Here is a 17,794-nt window from a genome sequence, read left to right as displayed (position 1 = left end):
ATGCGTGGGCTTTAGCTCGCTCACCGTGACATGCGTGGGCTCTGGCTCGCAGACCGGGCTGGCGCTGGCCGGGAGGCGGAAGCCCGCCTTCTCCTCCTCCGGCCGACGGCGGGCCGCGCTGGCTCATGGAAGGCGACTGGCGACGCTGCAACGCTGTTCCTGGTCGGCGTGATTTCAGGCTCGCCGGCCAGGGCAGGCGAGGCTCTGGCTTGCAGACCGGGTAGGCGTGACAGGAGGAGCCCCGGACGGCTGAAGGGTCTCCACAGTGGGTGGAGAGGTAGGGTCCTTCTCGGCGAAGCCCACTGTGTACGGCGCAGCCGCAGACCAGTAAGGTCGCCTCTAGGAATTCGTGGAGAGTCCAATCACGCCAGTAGCCGGCGGCAAACGCTCCCTGAGCTGAAACGTGTAAAGTGTCCCTGAAGAAAACCACCAGGGCTGAGTCCGGAAGTCCGTGGAACTTCGCCAGCCGAGGAAGTCGCTGATGTGGTCTTCAACAGGGCGGTCCTCTTGTTTGAGGCTGAGCAACCGGTAGTTGGTCCGAATAACCGCTGGATCCATTGTGTGGTCTGTCGCTCTGTAACGTAATGAGGTCGGAGTCAGACAAGGGATGAGGATCCAAATGCGGGTTTATTTGATTGAAGGAAACAAACAGGCAAGAATAAACAAAACTACCACGATGGGCAAATGAAAACAAAACACGAAAACACAGGAACTGGAACACGGGAACACAGGCATGGAATAAACAAAACTACCACGATGGGCAAATGAAAACAAAACACGAAAACACAGGAACTGGAACACGGGAACACAGGCATGGGAGCGAGCACAAACTACGTACAACAGCATTCAACGACAGACAAGGACTAAACCAAAAACCAGGATATAAATACAAAAACATGGGAAAAAGGGGCCAATGAACAAACAGAACACAAACTAGGTGACAAGGTGATTAACAGAAACCAAAGGCAAATTAACAAGGGCAGGTGAAAACAATGAACAGTGAACACGAGGGAAAACAAGACTATGGAGGTACAAGGGTGACAAAAGTGAAAACTAAGGAATAACAAAAGTGACAAAATGACAAACAAAGGGCAACAGTGAGACAAGACAGGGTAACCGTTATACATCCAAAATGTTCAAATATACCATCTGCTTACTATTCAGCAACAATAAAAAAAACATCTAGCTTTGAAATAGTAGAGGCCAGTAGTGTGTTTCTTTTCAATCTTCTATTGGTCACATATCTTCTTTCAGTACAGCATTCCCTCATCGTCATGACGCCATTACTGCGGACATGCGCACAACATCCCTGTTTAAGAAAGCAATCCAATCAAGAATTTACATGGCAAATATTTTCTTCTCAAATGGATTATAAAAGGTTTACACCACCCCTTACAATCCAAATTAAGTTTACATTAGATTTGACCAGTTGTTGACATGGTTACATGAGACTTTTTTATTCAGACTATGCTACTAGGGTCCATGTAAATGCAAGTAGCACTTTTACACTTTAACCAATTATGCCTATTTGTGTGTGATAGTTCAAAAGAAAAATCTGCTGATCGATGTCACTCAACTAGCACCATAAAATATTTTAAGCTTTATATTGTAACTTTCAGGAGGTTGTACTCATTTTTGCAATATGGACTTTTAATATTTTGATAAGAAATTCATTTTCTTGTTTAGCATTGACATGTTTCCTTCGTGTCTGATAAACCAAAGTTCCTTAAACATTACATTATACATGAACACCAATCATGTCTATTTTGTAAAGAGAAAGAGCTGAACATGTTAGGTTTCAGATTGGGTGTACTCATTTATGCTGCGTACTACACTAATGAGCCAAATCATAATGACCGCTTATAGGTGAAGTGAATAATGTTGATGATCTCTTAACAAGGCCATCTGTCAAAGTTTGGGTAGATTAGATGGTAAGCGAACAATCTGTCCTAATCAATATGGAATGCAGGAGAAATGGGCAGGAGAAAAGACCAGAGCGACTTTGACAATGGTCAAATTGTTATGGCCAGACGACAGGGTCAGAGCAACTCTAAAACGACAAGGCTTGTGGGGTGCTCCCTGTCAGCAGTGGCGAGTACCTACCGACAGAGGTACGGGGAGGGACAAACTGGCATCCGAGGCTCATTGATGCCCAAGGGCAACGAAGGCTGTCCCATCTTGTCCAAACTGACAGAAATTCTACTGTAACACAAGTCACAGAAAATGTTAATGATGGTTACGGGAGGAATGTGACACAACACACAGTGTATTGCATCCTGCTGCATATGGGGCTGTATAGCGCAGACCGATCAGAGTGCCCATGATGACCTCTGTCCACCATCGAAAGCGCCTACAATGGGCAGACAAACGGAGCTGTGAAAGAAGGTCATCATGTGGACGGCCATGTATGTGTGGCGCTGTTTACCTGGGGAAGTGATGGCACCAGGATACACTGTGGGAAGACGACAAGCCGGTCGAGTTAGTGTGATGCACTGGACAATGTTCTACTGGGAAACCCTAGGTCCGGCCATTTATTTGGACGTCAATTTGACACATGCCACCAACCTTAACATTGTTGCAGACCAGGTACACCCCTTCATGTCAATGGTATTCCCTGATGGCAGTGCCCTCTTTCAGCAGGATAATGCACCCTGCGACACTGCACACATTGTTCGGGAATGGTTTGAGGAACATGATGATGACTTCGAGGTGTTTCCCTGAGGCTGAATGTATAAATTCACTTGGATTCAAATGTAATCCTTAAATGTGTGTCACAATTCTAAGAATTATGTTGTTTTGCTCTTATACTTAGACAAGAATAAGTGTAATTCATAAATATTAATAGGGGCTAAGATATGGTCTCAGCTCCTAAACCATTTAAGAGCACTGGAGAGGTATCTAAACCTAGTTAAGAGTAGCACGATGACTGTTGCACAGAGACAACTCATTATCCAACCTAGTAATAATGTGTTGGACTTGTGATTCGTAGTTGAGCGAACAAGTGAAATCCATCTTCATAATTTTTCTAATTAGTTATTTGGTTGCGCTCAACAAGCCACTTGATAAGATGCGCGGATTGACAGTCTCAGATGAAGAGGCAACTGAGATTCGTCCTTCACCACCCAGATTGAGGAGAGTCACTACGCCACAACGAGGACTCCGAAAAGAGGAGTAAATTAAAAATGACAGGTTTTTTTTGCTTCTGAAAAAACATAAACCAAGCACTATATAAAACGTTTCATAGAAGCTCATAGTTTCATGTGGTGTGTCAGGTGCTTTAACAGATTCTTTCTGCTATTTAATGCGCTCAAGAGATGATCAACGCCAGTTTATAACTTACCTATTACTGATTTATTGTTATTTTTAAATATTATAAACTCAGTCATGTAAGTTTCCATTTTGCAAGCAAATAATTTTTACTTTAAAAAGGCTTCTCTTGTAGTGTGCACACATGTGTCTCAACCAAACGTAGTGAAACGACAGAGAACCAGACCACAATCATTATGACAAAAATAGTTATTTTGATCAAATATTGTTGATTTGGTTAACGTCAAATTTACCTCTTGAACCATGTTTAACTGAAATCTTACATGTAACTGGAATTATATTGTAAGTTTGTTTTATTATCATTTAGAGATTTAAAATATCCTTCTACATTTAAACTGTACAAATGCTTATTTTGATAATGTGAAAAGCATACAGTATGCAATTTATATTACAACATTTTGCACACAATGCATAGAGTACAATTATGCATTTAGGTTTTTGTAGCCTTTAATTTGCAAATTTTAGAGGACAACATTCGGCAAGGTGTGTAATATTGTTTTAAAATACAGGAAATTAAATTTGGCTTTCTCATTTGATTTATTAAATAATTCATCAACAGAAAATGACCCATTAAATCATTCATTAATGAATTAATTAATGAATGTTGTCATACCAGCTGGAACAAACTACATTTGCAGGCTCACTATTTGGCTGATTAAGTGTTTGAGGGTGGCCATTTTGGGTCGATATCACTGTAGTCCTTATTTCAGAACACTTAGTCATACTTTTTGCTGAGAATTGTTTTTTACACTTAAGTCAAAGCTGAAGACTCTTTGTTTGGGCATTTCTGAGAAGTTTATGCATACATCCCCTGAACTCCAAATTCACCAGATCTCAAACTGATTGAGCATCTGTGGGATGTGCTGGTCCAACAAAATCCACGGCAGCTCCACCTCACCTTCAGGGGTCTTCTAGAGTCCATGCCTCAGCGAGTCGGTGCTGTTTTGGCGGCATGTGGAGGACCAACAGCATATTAGGCAGGTGGTCATAATGTTTTGGCTCAGCAGTGTATACAAGTGTGTGTGTGTATATGTGTGTGTGTTATTTTTATTTGTTTGAGCATATATGTAATATGTTTAGTTTTTTCCCCACCAAATATTCACTATCATTACTTTTATGTTTTGTATTTAACAATGCAGCTGATTTGATTGGCATGTTTAAACTTTTTAGTTTATGGGACAAGCTGACACAAAATACTTTTTGGAAGTTGGCTTGTCCTGAAGTATGTATGACATACCATCCTCCATCTAATTGTTTTTTTTTTTAAACTACATTTTCTAATTTCTTAGAATTACTATGCATGTAGCCTTTTAACCTAGTAATTTAGATACTACCCACACATATGTTTAAAAATGCATTTATGCACTGTAGGACAATTTAAAATTAATTTCAAAATGTGCTTAAAAATGGTGACAATTTACATGACCTGTGCACATTGATTATACTGCTTAAATTCTGACCTGAAATATTGATGTGTCATTAATTTGACTAAATTGAACTGCATTTTTCATTCTAAAGTAAAGTGTGGTAACATGGCTTAAAGTTTGTGAAAAAACAATGTCTGGGTGCATTGAAGCATTTGTCATGCCTCCGGTCAAAATGGTCTAGAACCGCCACTGCCGAAATGAACTTCAAAACACATTCGTTTTGGCCTGATTTTGTTCTAAATGACGTCACACCCAATCATTCTTTTATTTCGAATGAATTATGCAGGGGCCTTTAGTCACAGACAGTGGGACTAGTTCTGCATTAAAATTGACATGGGAAAATGACATGGGGTTCACATTTGAGGAAAAGGAATGGGAAAAGATTATCAGGAAACTCAAACAGATGTCTACAGACATTAGACCATGTCTTATTAAATTAAAAGATTATGCATATCTGCTGGACGCCAGAAGGTTATTTAAAGCTGGTTTTGCCAAAGGAGGGAAATCTGATTCATGCCATGTGGTTATGTTCAGAAGTTCATATTTTTAGAGAGAGGTGTATGATTTGTGTTCGAGTTTGTATATTCTCTGTGATCCGCTGCCTTCAGTGACATAAGGAAATAAGAATCACAATGCTGGGAAGAGCTGTATCAGGCTGGGCAGACAAATCCTTTTGAGAGGCTGAAAGTCCCCTGGGAAGCCATCTACTTAAGGGGCTCTCAAAACTGTGATGGTTGGCAGCTTACAAGAGACTTTCCTTCAGTTTGCTTAGGTGGATAGATGGCTATTATTATAAATGGGGAACATTTCTATTTATTTATTACATTTTTTTCAATCTGCAAATAATCAATGCATACAAAAGCAATATTAATGGCCATAGTAACAATTACAAGGCTTTTCCTAGGTCCTGGTAGAGATATGTTTCCATAGTGCATGCACGATTAGCCTCCACCAAAAGGATAACTATAGGACCCACCCCATATATACAAGGAGGAGGTTATGAAAGGATAGTCGAGCAGCCACATAGAGATGAGCTGCCAGACCCTGCAACCCAGACCAGAATGAGCATCACGCAGCAGCCTAGCTGTCATCCAAACTAATAACCCTGGGCCCCACCCCAACTTGGATCAAGCCACTGTACAACACAATGTTCAGTGCCAATACCATGTTACCTTCCTATTCAAAAACTCCACGTACTGTATTTAAAAAAAGTCATTTTTATTCAAAATTGCAGCAAATTTCAGGGACCACTTATTTTCCTAACCATTTTTGAGACCTACTTACGATTAGGGATGGTCCAATTGATCAGCCACTGATTGGTATCAGCTGATATTAATTTCCTATGACTCAATCATCTTTGCAGTAGTATCAGTGCATATAATGGTAGCGTGTTAACGCATTAGTGCCATGAATGCAAAATGTAAATATTACAAATTTTACATTATCTACTGCATATACAGTACTGTATATTACTTTAAATCATCATTGAGTGGTATTTTTATTGTATTTTTTTACTTTTTTTTTGCAGGCGACAATGAGGATGAAAAACTTAATGTAGTTATGTATGAAGCGTGGCGCTTCAATCGGGACTGCAAGCTTCTGAGAGATGGATTGCAAGGATTAAGTTGGGATGGTAAGTGTTTTTTTTCCGGATTGAAATTACATTCAGTACTTGTTATATTAATATACACGATTTCTAAATCAACATATTAACTCGTGATTAATGAAATATGATTAACATGTTTTTTATTGTAGACTGTACTGTAGAATCCAAAATCAGCACTATTTCTTTCTTTTTCTTTTTTTTTTTTAGTAAATAAATTTCTTAAAACAACTTTAAAATCTACAATGATTTCGCATTATCTATTTAATGTTTCCTACAAATCCATATATAATTTTCTGTATGTTGCATTTAGAACCAATGCCCATTGAAAATAATAAATGTTACATATATACCAAATAAATATTAAAACAATCATTAGCTGATTTTTTTATTTTATTTATTTTACCCCTTTAAGAACCTTCAGAATTAAAGCTTAAGACTAAAAACAGCTAGATGTGTTGACGTCTTGTGCGCACTGTCCCGACGAGCAAGAGACTGACAATGATCCATAGCCAATGAAATATAGAAAGAGCGCAAGATGAGAGAAAGGTATAGGTACCAGGAGACAAAAAATTATTCGAAAATAAAATAAACAAACCTCTCTACCTGTGTTTTTATTATTTTCATCAGTTTTTATTTTATTTATTAAGTTGGCTTGTGAGAGCCAACTTACTGAAATCCTACTTAAACTTATTAAGTTGGCTTGTGAGAGCCAACTTACTGAAATCCTACTTAAACTTATTATTATTCCGATTCTTATTAGTGGTGCTTGCAAAGCATCACTATTGTAATCTCACATACTTACTATTTTTATTTTATTTAGTGGTGCTTGCAAAGCATCACTATTGTAATCTCACATACTTATTAGTGGTGCTTGCAAAGCATCACTATTGTAATCTCACATACTTATTATTAGTGGTGCTTGCAAAGCATCACTATTGTAATCTCACATACTTATTAGTGGTGCTTGCAAAGCATCACTATTGTAATCTCACATACTTATTAGTGGTGCTTGCAAAGCATCACTATTGTAATCTCACATACTTATTAGTGGTGCTTGCAAAGCATCACTATTGTAATCTCACATACTTATTAGTGGTGCTTGCAAAGCATCACTATTGTAATCTCACATACTTATTAGTGGTGCTTGCAAAGCATCACTATTGTAATCTCACATACTTATTATTTTTTTTATTTTTATATCTCCATACAAAACTTCGGCACCTAACTCGTCCTATGATTTATTTCAACCAGGATGGCAAGGAGACTTCATTAGTATCACTATGGTAACTGCCTAGCAACCAGATGGGGTTACCCTAGCAACCCAGTAACAAATCACATATCTCTGCACCAGAAAACAGTACAGACTTCCGGGTTGACTTATTTCACTCAGGATGGAAAGGAGCCATGTATTGTATTACCTTGCTAACTGCATAGCAACCACATGGGCTTACCCTAGCAACCTAGTAACAAATCACATATTTCTGCACCAGAAAATCGTACAGACTTCTGGGTTGATTTATTTATGACCATAATTTTTGTTCCTTTCAAGCATGTTATTTGACGAGTTTTGCCACGGCAAGCACCACTCACATTTTCTTCAGGAAATGTACCTATCTAGTTAGTGGTGCTTGCAAAGCATCACTATTGTAATCTCACATACTTATTTTTTATATCTCCGTACAAAACTTCGGCACCTAACTCGTCCCGCACCGTTTGGCGTAGACCCACGAATGAGGTGTCAAATCGAACCGCCTATTGAGGACACGTGTGCTATGACTTTTATAAGCGATCGGGGGTACGGTATTTGCCCCAGGGGCAAAAAAGCGGCCGGAAAATCCCATAGACTTAACATTGCGACAACCTTTTACGCATCACAGCTCCGAGCGAGGATTTTGCAGAAATGTGTGATTTGCCACATTTGAAGAGGCTGGCAGGCTCTGTAAGAGCATACCTCAATATGGGGTAAAAGTTGCACCCCTGGGGGGCAGGAGCCGCCCAAAAATGCTCCAATTGACTTACAATGGTGTAGGGCAGCCCATGAAATGAAATGGCATAGGGATATTGTATTGAACATAGCTCTGGATCACAGTGTCATAGAGACAAGGGGCCGGGCTCATTTTACTCAGACCACCAATCAGTCTCTCAGGATCATTTTGAATCTATCAAGCCACGCCCTATCAACAATTTAGAGCACCTTAGCATCAAGTCCCATAGACTTCTAATGAAAGACTTCAAAGGGATATCTCCGGATAGAAGTGTCATAAAAACACAAGGGTGGTCTCGTTTGACTCGGGGCAGCAAACAGCCAATCATGAATCACCTCAACACTTTCTAGCCCCTCCCTAGCAACCATTGTCGAGCACCTTAGCAACAAAAATCCATAGAGGGATATCTTCCATTCTGAATGTCACAGAGGCATGGGAGTTGGTTTATATCATTCATACTGACAAGCAGCCTTTGTAGTTTCATGATTGGCAGCTGCCAAGCCACTCCCTAGCAACTAAACAGAGTACCCTAGCAACCGTTTAGCAATAACTATATCTCTGCACCACAAAATCAGAGAGACTTCCGGGTTGATTTATTTCACTCAGGATGGCAAGGAGACTTGATTAGTATCACTATGGTAACTGCCTAGCAACCAGATGGGGTTACCCTAGCAACAGAGTAACAAATCACATATCTCTGCATCAGAAAAACGTAGAGACTTCCGGGTTGACTTATTTCACTCAGGATGGCAAGGAGACTTCATTAGTATCACTATGGTAACTGCCTAGCAACCAGATGGGGTTACCCTAGCAACCGAGTAACAAATCACATATCTTTGCACCACAAAATAGTAGTGTAGCGTGTGAACAGGTCAGGTTTGGGGAATGTACAATTAATATTACTGATCGAAATCAATGATTAATCATACAGTGTGACCCGAACACCCATACATGTAAAAACGCCCCAAACGGGCTTATATAGTCCAAGAGTCTGCTTCAAATATATACAGATAATTAAACACAACGAATTATGATTAATTAGGAATATACATCATATGCAGACAGGCTATATTTATTTTAATAACGCCTCAATTAAATTGACCCGTAGGCTACCGCAACCAGTCAGTTCGTCCGCCGAACCACTTTATTTGGTACTTTTGATCAATTCTCCAGAGGGGTTATTCCTAGTTATAAGCTCACTCATCAAAAGCACGTTAACTTACTTTGATAATATCAGCTCGTAGCTGAAAATCGCACATTAAAGAGGCTTTGCTTTGTAACCAACACACACAGACAATTACGCATATAATTGAGTTTAATACAAGGCACTATGATATATCAGTGCAATTGACAAACATACATATAACACAGAATAAGCATAAAATAAACGAAATAAATGCAGTAAGGGAAAGTGAAGAATTATTGGAGGTATGGCAAACTTATTACAACAATTAACCCTTTAAGAGCCAGCAACTGGAATTACACACTTTAACGCGTTGGAATTTCAGGTGAAATCATACTTGCACACTAGACCTTTTGTGTTGCTTGAGCGAGACTGCGTGTCCTCGTGGCGTTCTTGAAACAGAGGACTTCGGTGCGGTGTTTCCAGAGCGTGGAGTTGAAACTCACTTGAAGAGGAATTGAAGGGTTGTTCCGAGAAGTTCGAAGCGTCTTAAGAATACTTGTTGAATAGTTGGCGAGTGTTCCGGAGGGTTGCAGAAGATCGGGAGAAGAAGTGAGAGATGTAAGATGGCTTGAAGAGGTCCGGGAGAAGAGGGTTGAAGTAAGCAGCAAAAGAGTTCGAAGACAAGAGTTCGAAGAATAAGAGAGTTCGAAGAGAAGAGAGTGAAGGTCCGTTGTTGGTGCAATTTATGCCCTTAGAAAATGTGTCCCACCTCTCATTGGCTCGACCAATAAGAAGAGTGGAAGTTTCAGGCGGGAATTTGGTTTATTGCCCCTTTGTTCGGTCACGGCTCATTTGCATACTTCATGATTTAGTCAGACCTTCGCTTTGAACAACTCAAAAGATGGTAAAAACCTAACAGAACACAGTTCTACGGTTATCTTATATGTATATTCCGTTAGGACACATCGTAAGGTTTAATTTGATACCAAGAAAAATGTGTTTGGTATCACTTAAAAGGAATATACACCCTTGGGCTGTTAAATATGAAACCTCAGGGTTTAAAACTACACACATGTTAAACCATTGTACTAGTTTTGTTCTAACACCAAAATGCACAGCACACAGGGATTAAAACACTTTTCATTAAAAATAAGCCCTTTTAGGCTTTATGGGAAAGGCACACACATTTCTAATTCAAAGTTCCACATGGTTGTTCCTCACATGGTAACACGAGGATGTCACATGTGTGTGTGGGGGGGCATCACGATGATCCTCTGTCAATAGTTGGATTGTCTCTCTGACAACAGTTCCTCGTACTAACACAGACCATTTCCGTGATCTTACAGAGGTCCTTTTGTCTCCAAAATAGCCGAGTCCATGATTCTCCATTCATTGATTCCTCCAGACGCTACAGTCCCCCTTTTTCATCAGGTGACGTCCCTGTTGGAGACATCATCGGATGACAATCATCACAATGGCGGATGGCAGGTGAATCATGAGGGTGTTGTAGTAGGTGGTTATTCGGACGGAGGGCTCAATTCGATGAGGTTCAGAGTGGTCTCTGTTGTGGTCCCCTCTTTCCGGGGGTTCCGTCGGAAACCTACGGACATGGCTTTCGTGAGCTGTACTGTGGATGTTTGCATCTCGTTGAGCCTCCTGTACAAGATGAAGGCCAGGCCTAGTGTCAGGAGGTGGCTGATTCCCATAGAGATACACAGCGCAGTGTCCGCTGCGGTCCAGGCTCGGACAACAGGTGAGGTGGTCAAGATGGGCATTCGAGACAAGGCTTGGAGGGCTGTGTCGATAGGAGCAATGTCAATTAACTGGGAGCCCTCTCTTTCGATCCATAGTTCCAGTTCTGGATCTAGGGTGAGGTTTTGATTCTGGAAGAAAGATGGGATTTCCAGTTCTGTTTCGTACTCTTCACCTGGGAGATGGTATAGTGCCAGGTCATCGAGGTGGAGGATGGCACCTTTTCGGGACTTGAATCCACATGCTCTGGTTGGGCAAGGTGAGACGGGTGGCGGTGTCATGCTGGTCGTAGGTGAGTGTCGCTGCGCGCCACAGGAGTGTTAACGAGCCACCTGTCGCCTACGATCTCGGCTTGTGTCTCACTGACTTGAGTGCGAGGCTTGGCATCGGCGGGGCAGCGGGTATCGCTGCCCAGGTGTTGCAGCCCGCAGATTCCGTCAGTGTTGTCTCTGAGGAAGGGTTTGCTGGGGCAGAGGTAGTGATTGTCTTTGGTCAACGTGCACATGTGCAGATTTGGGGCCAGGTACAGCCATGGGTCGCTGTCGTGGTAGGCCACCAAGTCTGGGGTGTGGATCTTTATGTGTGTGTTACTTTTCCAAAACCCGATGTTGACAATGTCCTTGAGTTGGTAGATTTGGCTTGACTCTATGATGGGTAGGTTCAGGAGAAATCCCACTTCCCTCTGCTCGGGGTCGACGTAGAGTGGGATGGCGCTGCCCAGAGAGTAGGCAAGGTGTAGTTGTAACGGGTCAGTCGTTGTGGTGATGGCGGAAGCCAGCACGGTTTGTACAAGGCTTAAGGGTATCAGGTACGGTGGAATTCTACCCATGGCTAGGCTGTCAATGGAGGAGCTCACCTCCCGCAGCATGTCTGTCATCAGGGCTGTGACCAGCTGCGTTTGAGCGAAGTCATTCTGGAAGACGTTGAACAGCTGTTTCATGGAGCTCACTGTCTGGTTCAGCAGAACGCTGTGAGTGTTAAGAATTACCACAGTTCCTCTCAAGGTCTTGCCGATGGTCTGCAGGGATGCACTTTGTGTGGTGAGTTGCTCTTTTAGCTGGGGTATCTCAGTTTGAATTTCGGCCACATGCCGCCTCCACGGTGGCTAGGTTCACTGCGTTGACACTAGACATACCAATGTTAAACAGAGTTCGACGGCAGCGGCAGCTCCGAGCAAAGCTCCCAGGAACCGTTTGGAGCGGTGGTTGTGTCCACCTAACTCCGCTTGTGTGACAGTCATTTTCTCAAGTTGGTTGAGCATGTGCGTGACATCGGCCTCAGCATGAGCGAGGGAGTCCTCGGTCCATCGGGCACCTGCCCAGCTGTATTGGGCTACCGCGCGGGGGTAGTGGGCCCGGTAGACGTTGCGGGGGTCGAGTCGAACGTACACTTTCTGGGTGTGGGTCCGGCAGTTGGTGATCAGGAGTCCCGGTTGTTCCCTCAGGACGATGCCTGATGCCGGACCGGGTGAGATGATGTCCGACTGCGGTTGACTTCTGGTTGACTGGAGGCACAGGATGGCTGAACCACAGCAGCATCCTAGTAAGGGCAAAAGGGATAGAGACAAGGGGGTCAGCGAGGGTCGCCCTTGGTAATGCAGGACGGTCTTTCGACTCCTAGGATGGAAATCAGGTTAGTTTGCATTGGCCCCTCCCCGCTTTTCGCTGTCAGCCATATGTCGTTTTATTTGATTACGGTGGACCCATTTGAGAACCGGCTCTTTCTGTCTCCGGTTTAGTTGGATCCGCACGCCACCGGGAGAGTTTGTCAATGATCTCATGGGGTCCTGTCCAGTGGGGCAGTAGTTTCTTTGACAGCCGATGGGAGGCTGTGCGGGATGGCTGAATGAAGTTATAATACCAGACCCTGTCGCCCACGTCCAGTTCTTGGTGCGATGCTTTTTGATCATAGTATGCTTTCTGTCCTTCGGCACTCTTTTGAAGCTGTTGCTGTGCAAAAGCAAATGTTGCTTTCAGGTGCCGGTGTAGCTCGTCGAGGTACTGGTGAGTGGTGCAGGCTGTGACGAGGCTGGAGTCTCCTGGCCGATACAGCAGATGCAGTGGCAGTGTCATCTGCCGCCCAGTCATTAGTTCGAAGGGAGACACGTGAGTCGAGTTCTGCGGGGTGGCTCTGAGAGCCATTAGCACCAGCGGGAGTTTTACATCCCAGTCCTTCTGATTGGCAGACACATACTTCTTCAACATACTGACCACGGTTCGGTTCAATCGTTCCACTTGGCCAGATGAGATTGGATGATGACTGACGTGTAGTTGAGCTTGGACTCCCATGAGTCTCCAGATCTGTTGCATAATCTCAGCCGTAAAGTGAGTGCCTCTGTCTGAGTTGACTCTCAGGGGCAGTCCGAACCTGGAGAAGATGTGGTTCATCAGGAGGTATGCCGTGGTCTGGGCAGTGTCGTTGGGTGCTGGAAGACACTCTACCCACTTTGTGAACTGGCACACGACTGTGAGGAAGTATTTGTTGCCCCTCGTCGACCTGGGCAGAGGTCCTACCCAGTCGATTTGGAGGTCTGACCATGGGAATGTGACTCTCCTGCGTTGCAGTGGAGCTCTGTGGTTTGGGTTTGCCGGTTGAAACTGGCAGCAAACCAGGCATTCTCTGACATATTCTGTCACATGTTCCTGCATGCGGGGCCAGTATGCCACTTGTTTCAGTGTCTCATAAGTGGCTCTGGCGCGTGGTGCCCGCATATGGTGCGTTGTGGGCATAACTTAGCATGACCCCCCTTAGGCACTGTGGCACCACGAGCCTTGGCGCTGTGATGTCATCAGGTGCATACCACAAAATGTTGTTTATCACACGCAGCATGTGCTTTATGTCATGCAGTCATCTGAGGCATGGGTCGTCAGTGAGGTCAGACGGCGCTAGAGGGTGGTTGGTGGGGTCAGAGAGGTGGTTCAGGAAAGTCTTTATGGATGTGTCAGAGTCTTGCATGTCCGCTATGTCGTTGTTTGACATCTGCGGAGTCAGCGTTAGAGGCTGTGAGGGTGGCACTGTTGCAGGGAAAGTTCGTTTGCTTCGGGTTATCACTGCAACGTTCACGGTGGGTGGGAGGGTTGGAGGTGACCATAGAGTACCGTGCAGTGCGCCAGGCTTGGCAAGTGCATCGGTTTGGTCGTTCAAGTCTTTGTCAAGGCCTGGTTGCCTTGAGTGTCCTTTCACCTTCTTCCAGTAGACAATCATGTTGTGATTTCTTGTGATGTCGTCACATTCTTGGAACAGGTGTTGGTGTTTGATAGGCTTGCCGTTCGAAGTTTTAAAGCCATTTTGTTTCCAGTTCGGAAGGTGACATGTGAAACTGAGTCTGGCGTAGTTTGAGTCTGTGCAGATCAGGAGTTCTTTGATGTTATGGGTCGATGCGATTTGCAGATTTATGAGAATGGCTGCAACCTCCGCATACTGTGATGACTGCGGGCCCAGCTTGAAGTGTTGTGGTGGGCACGGCAGGTCATTTACCCATAATACACCTGCTCCTGCTTGACGAATGCCCTCTTGGTTGTAGGAACATCCATCGACGTAGGCTGTGGGCATACCTTGGCATGCATTTTCTTTGAAGAACCTGTGACAGGTTTGTTGTTGTTGTTGGGGTTCTTTCACATCCATCGTTGCAGCTGGTGTGTTATCAGAGCAGTTCTGGCAGGCAGCCAGGCCATTGCCTAGCACCGACTTGTGATTCTGAGCATATCGTGCCTCAACATTGCGCCCTTGGAGGGCCATTAACCACGTGGCTATGCGTGAATTGGTGACCACGCCATCTCGGATACGCTGGCTGTTGAGAAACATGACAGGCTGGTGGCAAGTCTCTATGATAACCTTTTGGGCTCCAATGTAGTTGGAGAATCTCTGGATGGCCCATACAGTGCAGAGCAGAGCTTTTTCACAGTCTGAGAATTTACTCTCGGGTGGAAGAAGTGTCTTGCTGGCATATGCAATTACTTTCTTGTCTTGGTCATGCCGTTGGTACAGGCCAGCACTGAGACAGTGGCTGGAGAATCCAGCTTCTAAGTAGAATTCTTTTTGTGGGTCCGGGTAAGCCAGGCACGGAGCAGTGCAGAGGTGTCGTTTTAGCTCGTCCATGGCCTGTTCTTGGACCTCTGTCCATACAAATGGGCAGTCTTTTTTCAGAAGGGCAGTTAGAGGTTTTGCAATGTCTGAGTAGCTCTCGATGAACTGCCGCGAGTAATTGCACACCCCTAGGAAACTTCGCAGCTCTGAGATGTTGGTGGGTGGCTTGATGTTTTGAATGGCTTGAATACGGCTGGACTGTGGTTCGATGCCCTGTGATCCTATGAGTAGGCCCACGTAGTTGACTTTGGTTTGGCACCACTGTCCTTTGTGGAGGGCGATCTTGGCACCAGCAGTGGACAATTGGTTCAAAACATAGTCTATTTCTTTCATGTGGTCAGCCACCGTTGTGCTTTTCATGAGAACATCGTCTACGTAGATAAGATTGCCTCTTGTTCTGGCATCTGGGCATGCTTTGTTCAGGAAGATGTTGAATTCAGCAGGTGAGTTGGCATAGCCGAACGGACACCTTGTGAAAGTGAATTGTCTGTTGCCGAATGTGTAAGCTAGCTTGTGCTGATCTTCGGGATGCACTGGTATGGTCCAGAATCCAGAGGCCACATCAAGTGTAGAGAAGATGGTGGCTCCTCTGACTCTGGGTATTTCCTGCTCCAGCTGAGTCATTGGCCATCGTGACAGTGGCACCTGTTGATTCAGTTTCCTGTAGTCAATGGTGGGTCGCCACTTGCCGTTTGGTTTGAGGACGGGCCAGATGGGGGCAGAATAGGTGCTGTTGCATGGACGGATGACACCTTTTTCAAGCATGGAGTCGATGATCTCTTGCACCGGTTCATGTGACGCGATGGGGATCTTGTACTGCCTGACAAACGTGGGAGGAGCATTAGGGTGCGTTGGGATGTGCACGGTGTGGAGCTTGGTGAGACCACAATCTAAAGAGTCTTTGGCAAATGATGCTTTGAACTTGTAAAGGACTCGTCTGAGTTCTTTTCGATCTGCATCGTTGTTAATTGCGTCAGCGTCTTTTAGAATTTGCTGAACTTGAGACTCAAATCCTGGGTACGGCTCCTCCGTCGGTGTGTCGTCTGTCGTGTTGGCAGGCAGCGGTGCGGCAGTGTCATCAATCTTGCAGGTAGGCTGTTTGGAGACGGTGTATACTGCAAGGTGTTGGTCCTTTGTCAGTTCTGTTCTGCATACCTGGTCTTTGTCCAGTGGCATGACTGAAGTTATGGAGATGATCTTGAAGGGGGTTGTGAAGACAGTGTTGTCTGTGTGCCCTTCGGGTATCATTGAAGCTGGGATGGGTCCAATGATTGGTAATGTTAGTTCAAAGTCATGAAAGTCGTGGCTCACTAGCCATCCTGCCCGGTAGGCTTTTGGAATTGTGATGTCCATTGCCATGCAGTTGTTGAAGAGGATGTAAACAGCACGGGATGACACTTCAGTGAGGGGCGTGGCTTCCAGCGTGAGTCCAAGTTCAACGCATTCGGGTGAAGGTTGAAAGAAACCCAGCGTGTGGTTTAGGGTTTGACAGCGCATGTTGTTTAGGGTTTCACAGCGCATGTTGAGCCGAACAGCGACCCCTTTGGTGTATGCTGGTACTACAGTTTCCTGTTTGTTGACCAAGGTGCAGACCTCTGGAATGGTCTGGCCTGACCGGAGGTTAGCAGTGTTGGTTGGAATCACAGGAGGCTGTAAAGTCAGTGGGGCCCATAAGACCTCATTAATAATGTCTACATGAGCGTTGAGGCGAATCAGAATGTCTGCTCCAATGTAGACATCATGGGGCAGGTCTGGAAGGACCAAGAAGTAGTGAGTCAGACACCGGTAGTTCCACTTCAAGTTCAAGGCACAGATCCTTTTGGCAGTCACCATTGTTGATGGGCATGAGTTCAAAGGAAAACGGGTGCGCTTGCTGGCAGATGGAAGGTCCGGTGTGTCTTCAATGAGAGCACTGTATAGGGAGAGGCTGATGGCTGAGTTGTCTGCCCATAGTGCCAGTATGATGTCAGTGGCAGTTACACCATTCAAGTGCAGGTCAGCTGTGACCTTGGGGCAGAAGGAGTCAAAGTCTTGGGTGAGTTGAAATGTGCAGAGTAGCGAACTTGAATCTCGCTCGGGTGCTGATGTTGTGTCACTGTGGCTGGCTGTGAGAGTTCCCGTGACCTTTGTGACCTGACAGTCTGGTTCAGGTGATCAGGGTGGCTGAAGGGGGAGAGGTTCTCGCACTTGAGCCCACATCTTCAGTTGTCTGAAGTCCAGCAGGGGCTCGAAGCGGTCTAGTAGATCCTTTCCGATAAGGAGGGGATATGTGTTCATCGGCGAGATGTATACAGGGTGTACCACACTCATAGGACCGATTGTCAGGTGAATGGGAGCTACCTGTTCAAGCCGGACGTCATTTTGGCTGTATGACTGGACATTCAGCACACAATTCTGAGAGTTTAGAGTTCGGTTTTGTGTTTTAGCTTCAAATTTGAGTCTTTCAAAAAGTTCAGCTGACATCATGGTGAGGTCTGCTCCGGTG

The 17,794-nt window shown here is 44.5% G+C and overlaps 1 protein-coding gene across 2 annotated transcripts in view; it reads left to right on the top strand.

The window, feature by feature from the left end:
* The window catches only part of LOC127643015 (MAP kinase-activated protein kinase 5), a 226,065-nt gene that overhangs the window by 158,736 nt on the left and 49,535 nt on the right, over positions 1–17,794 (top strand). For both annotated transcript variants that reach the window (XM_052125531.1, XM_052125535.1), the window contains one exon: positions 6,283–6,387. In XM_052125531.1, coding sequence (XP_051981491.1) covers positions 6,283–6,387 — 105 coding nt within the window. The remainder of the gene's footprint in view (positions 1–6,282; positions 6,388–17,794) is intronic.

This window comes from Xyrauchen texanus, chromosome 4 (assembly GCF_025860055.1).
Source record: "Xyrauchen texanus isolate HMW12.3.18 chromosome 4, RBS_HiC_50CHRs, whole genome shotgun sequence".
Taxonomy (NCBI): Eukaryota; Metazoa; Chordata; class Actinopteri; order Cypriniformes; family Catostomidae; genus Xyrauchen; species Xyrauchen texanus.
The sequence above is the reverse complement of the archived record's forward strand: the minus strand, read 5'-3'. Positions and strand labels throughout refer to the sequence as shown.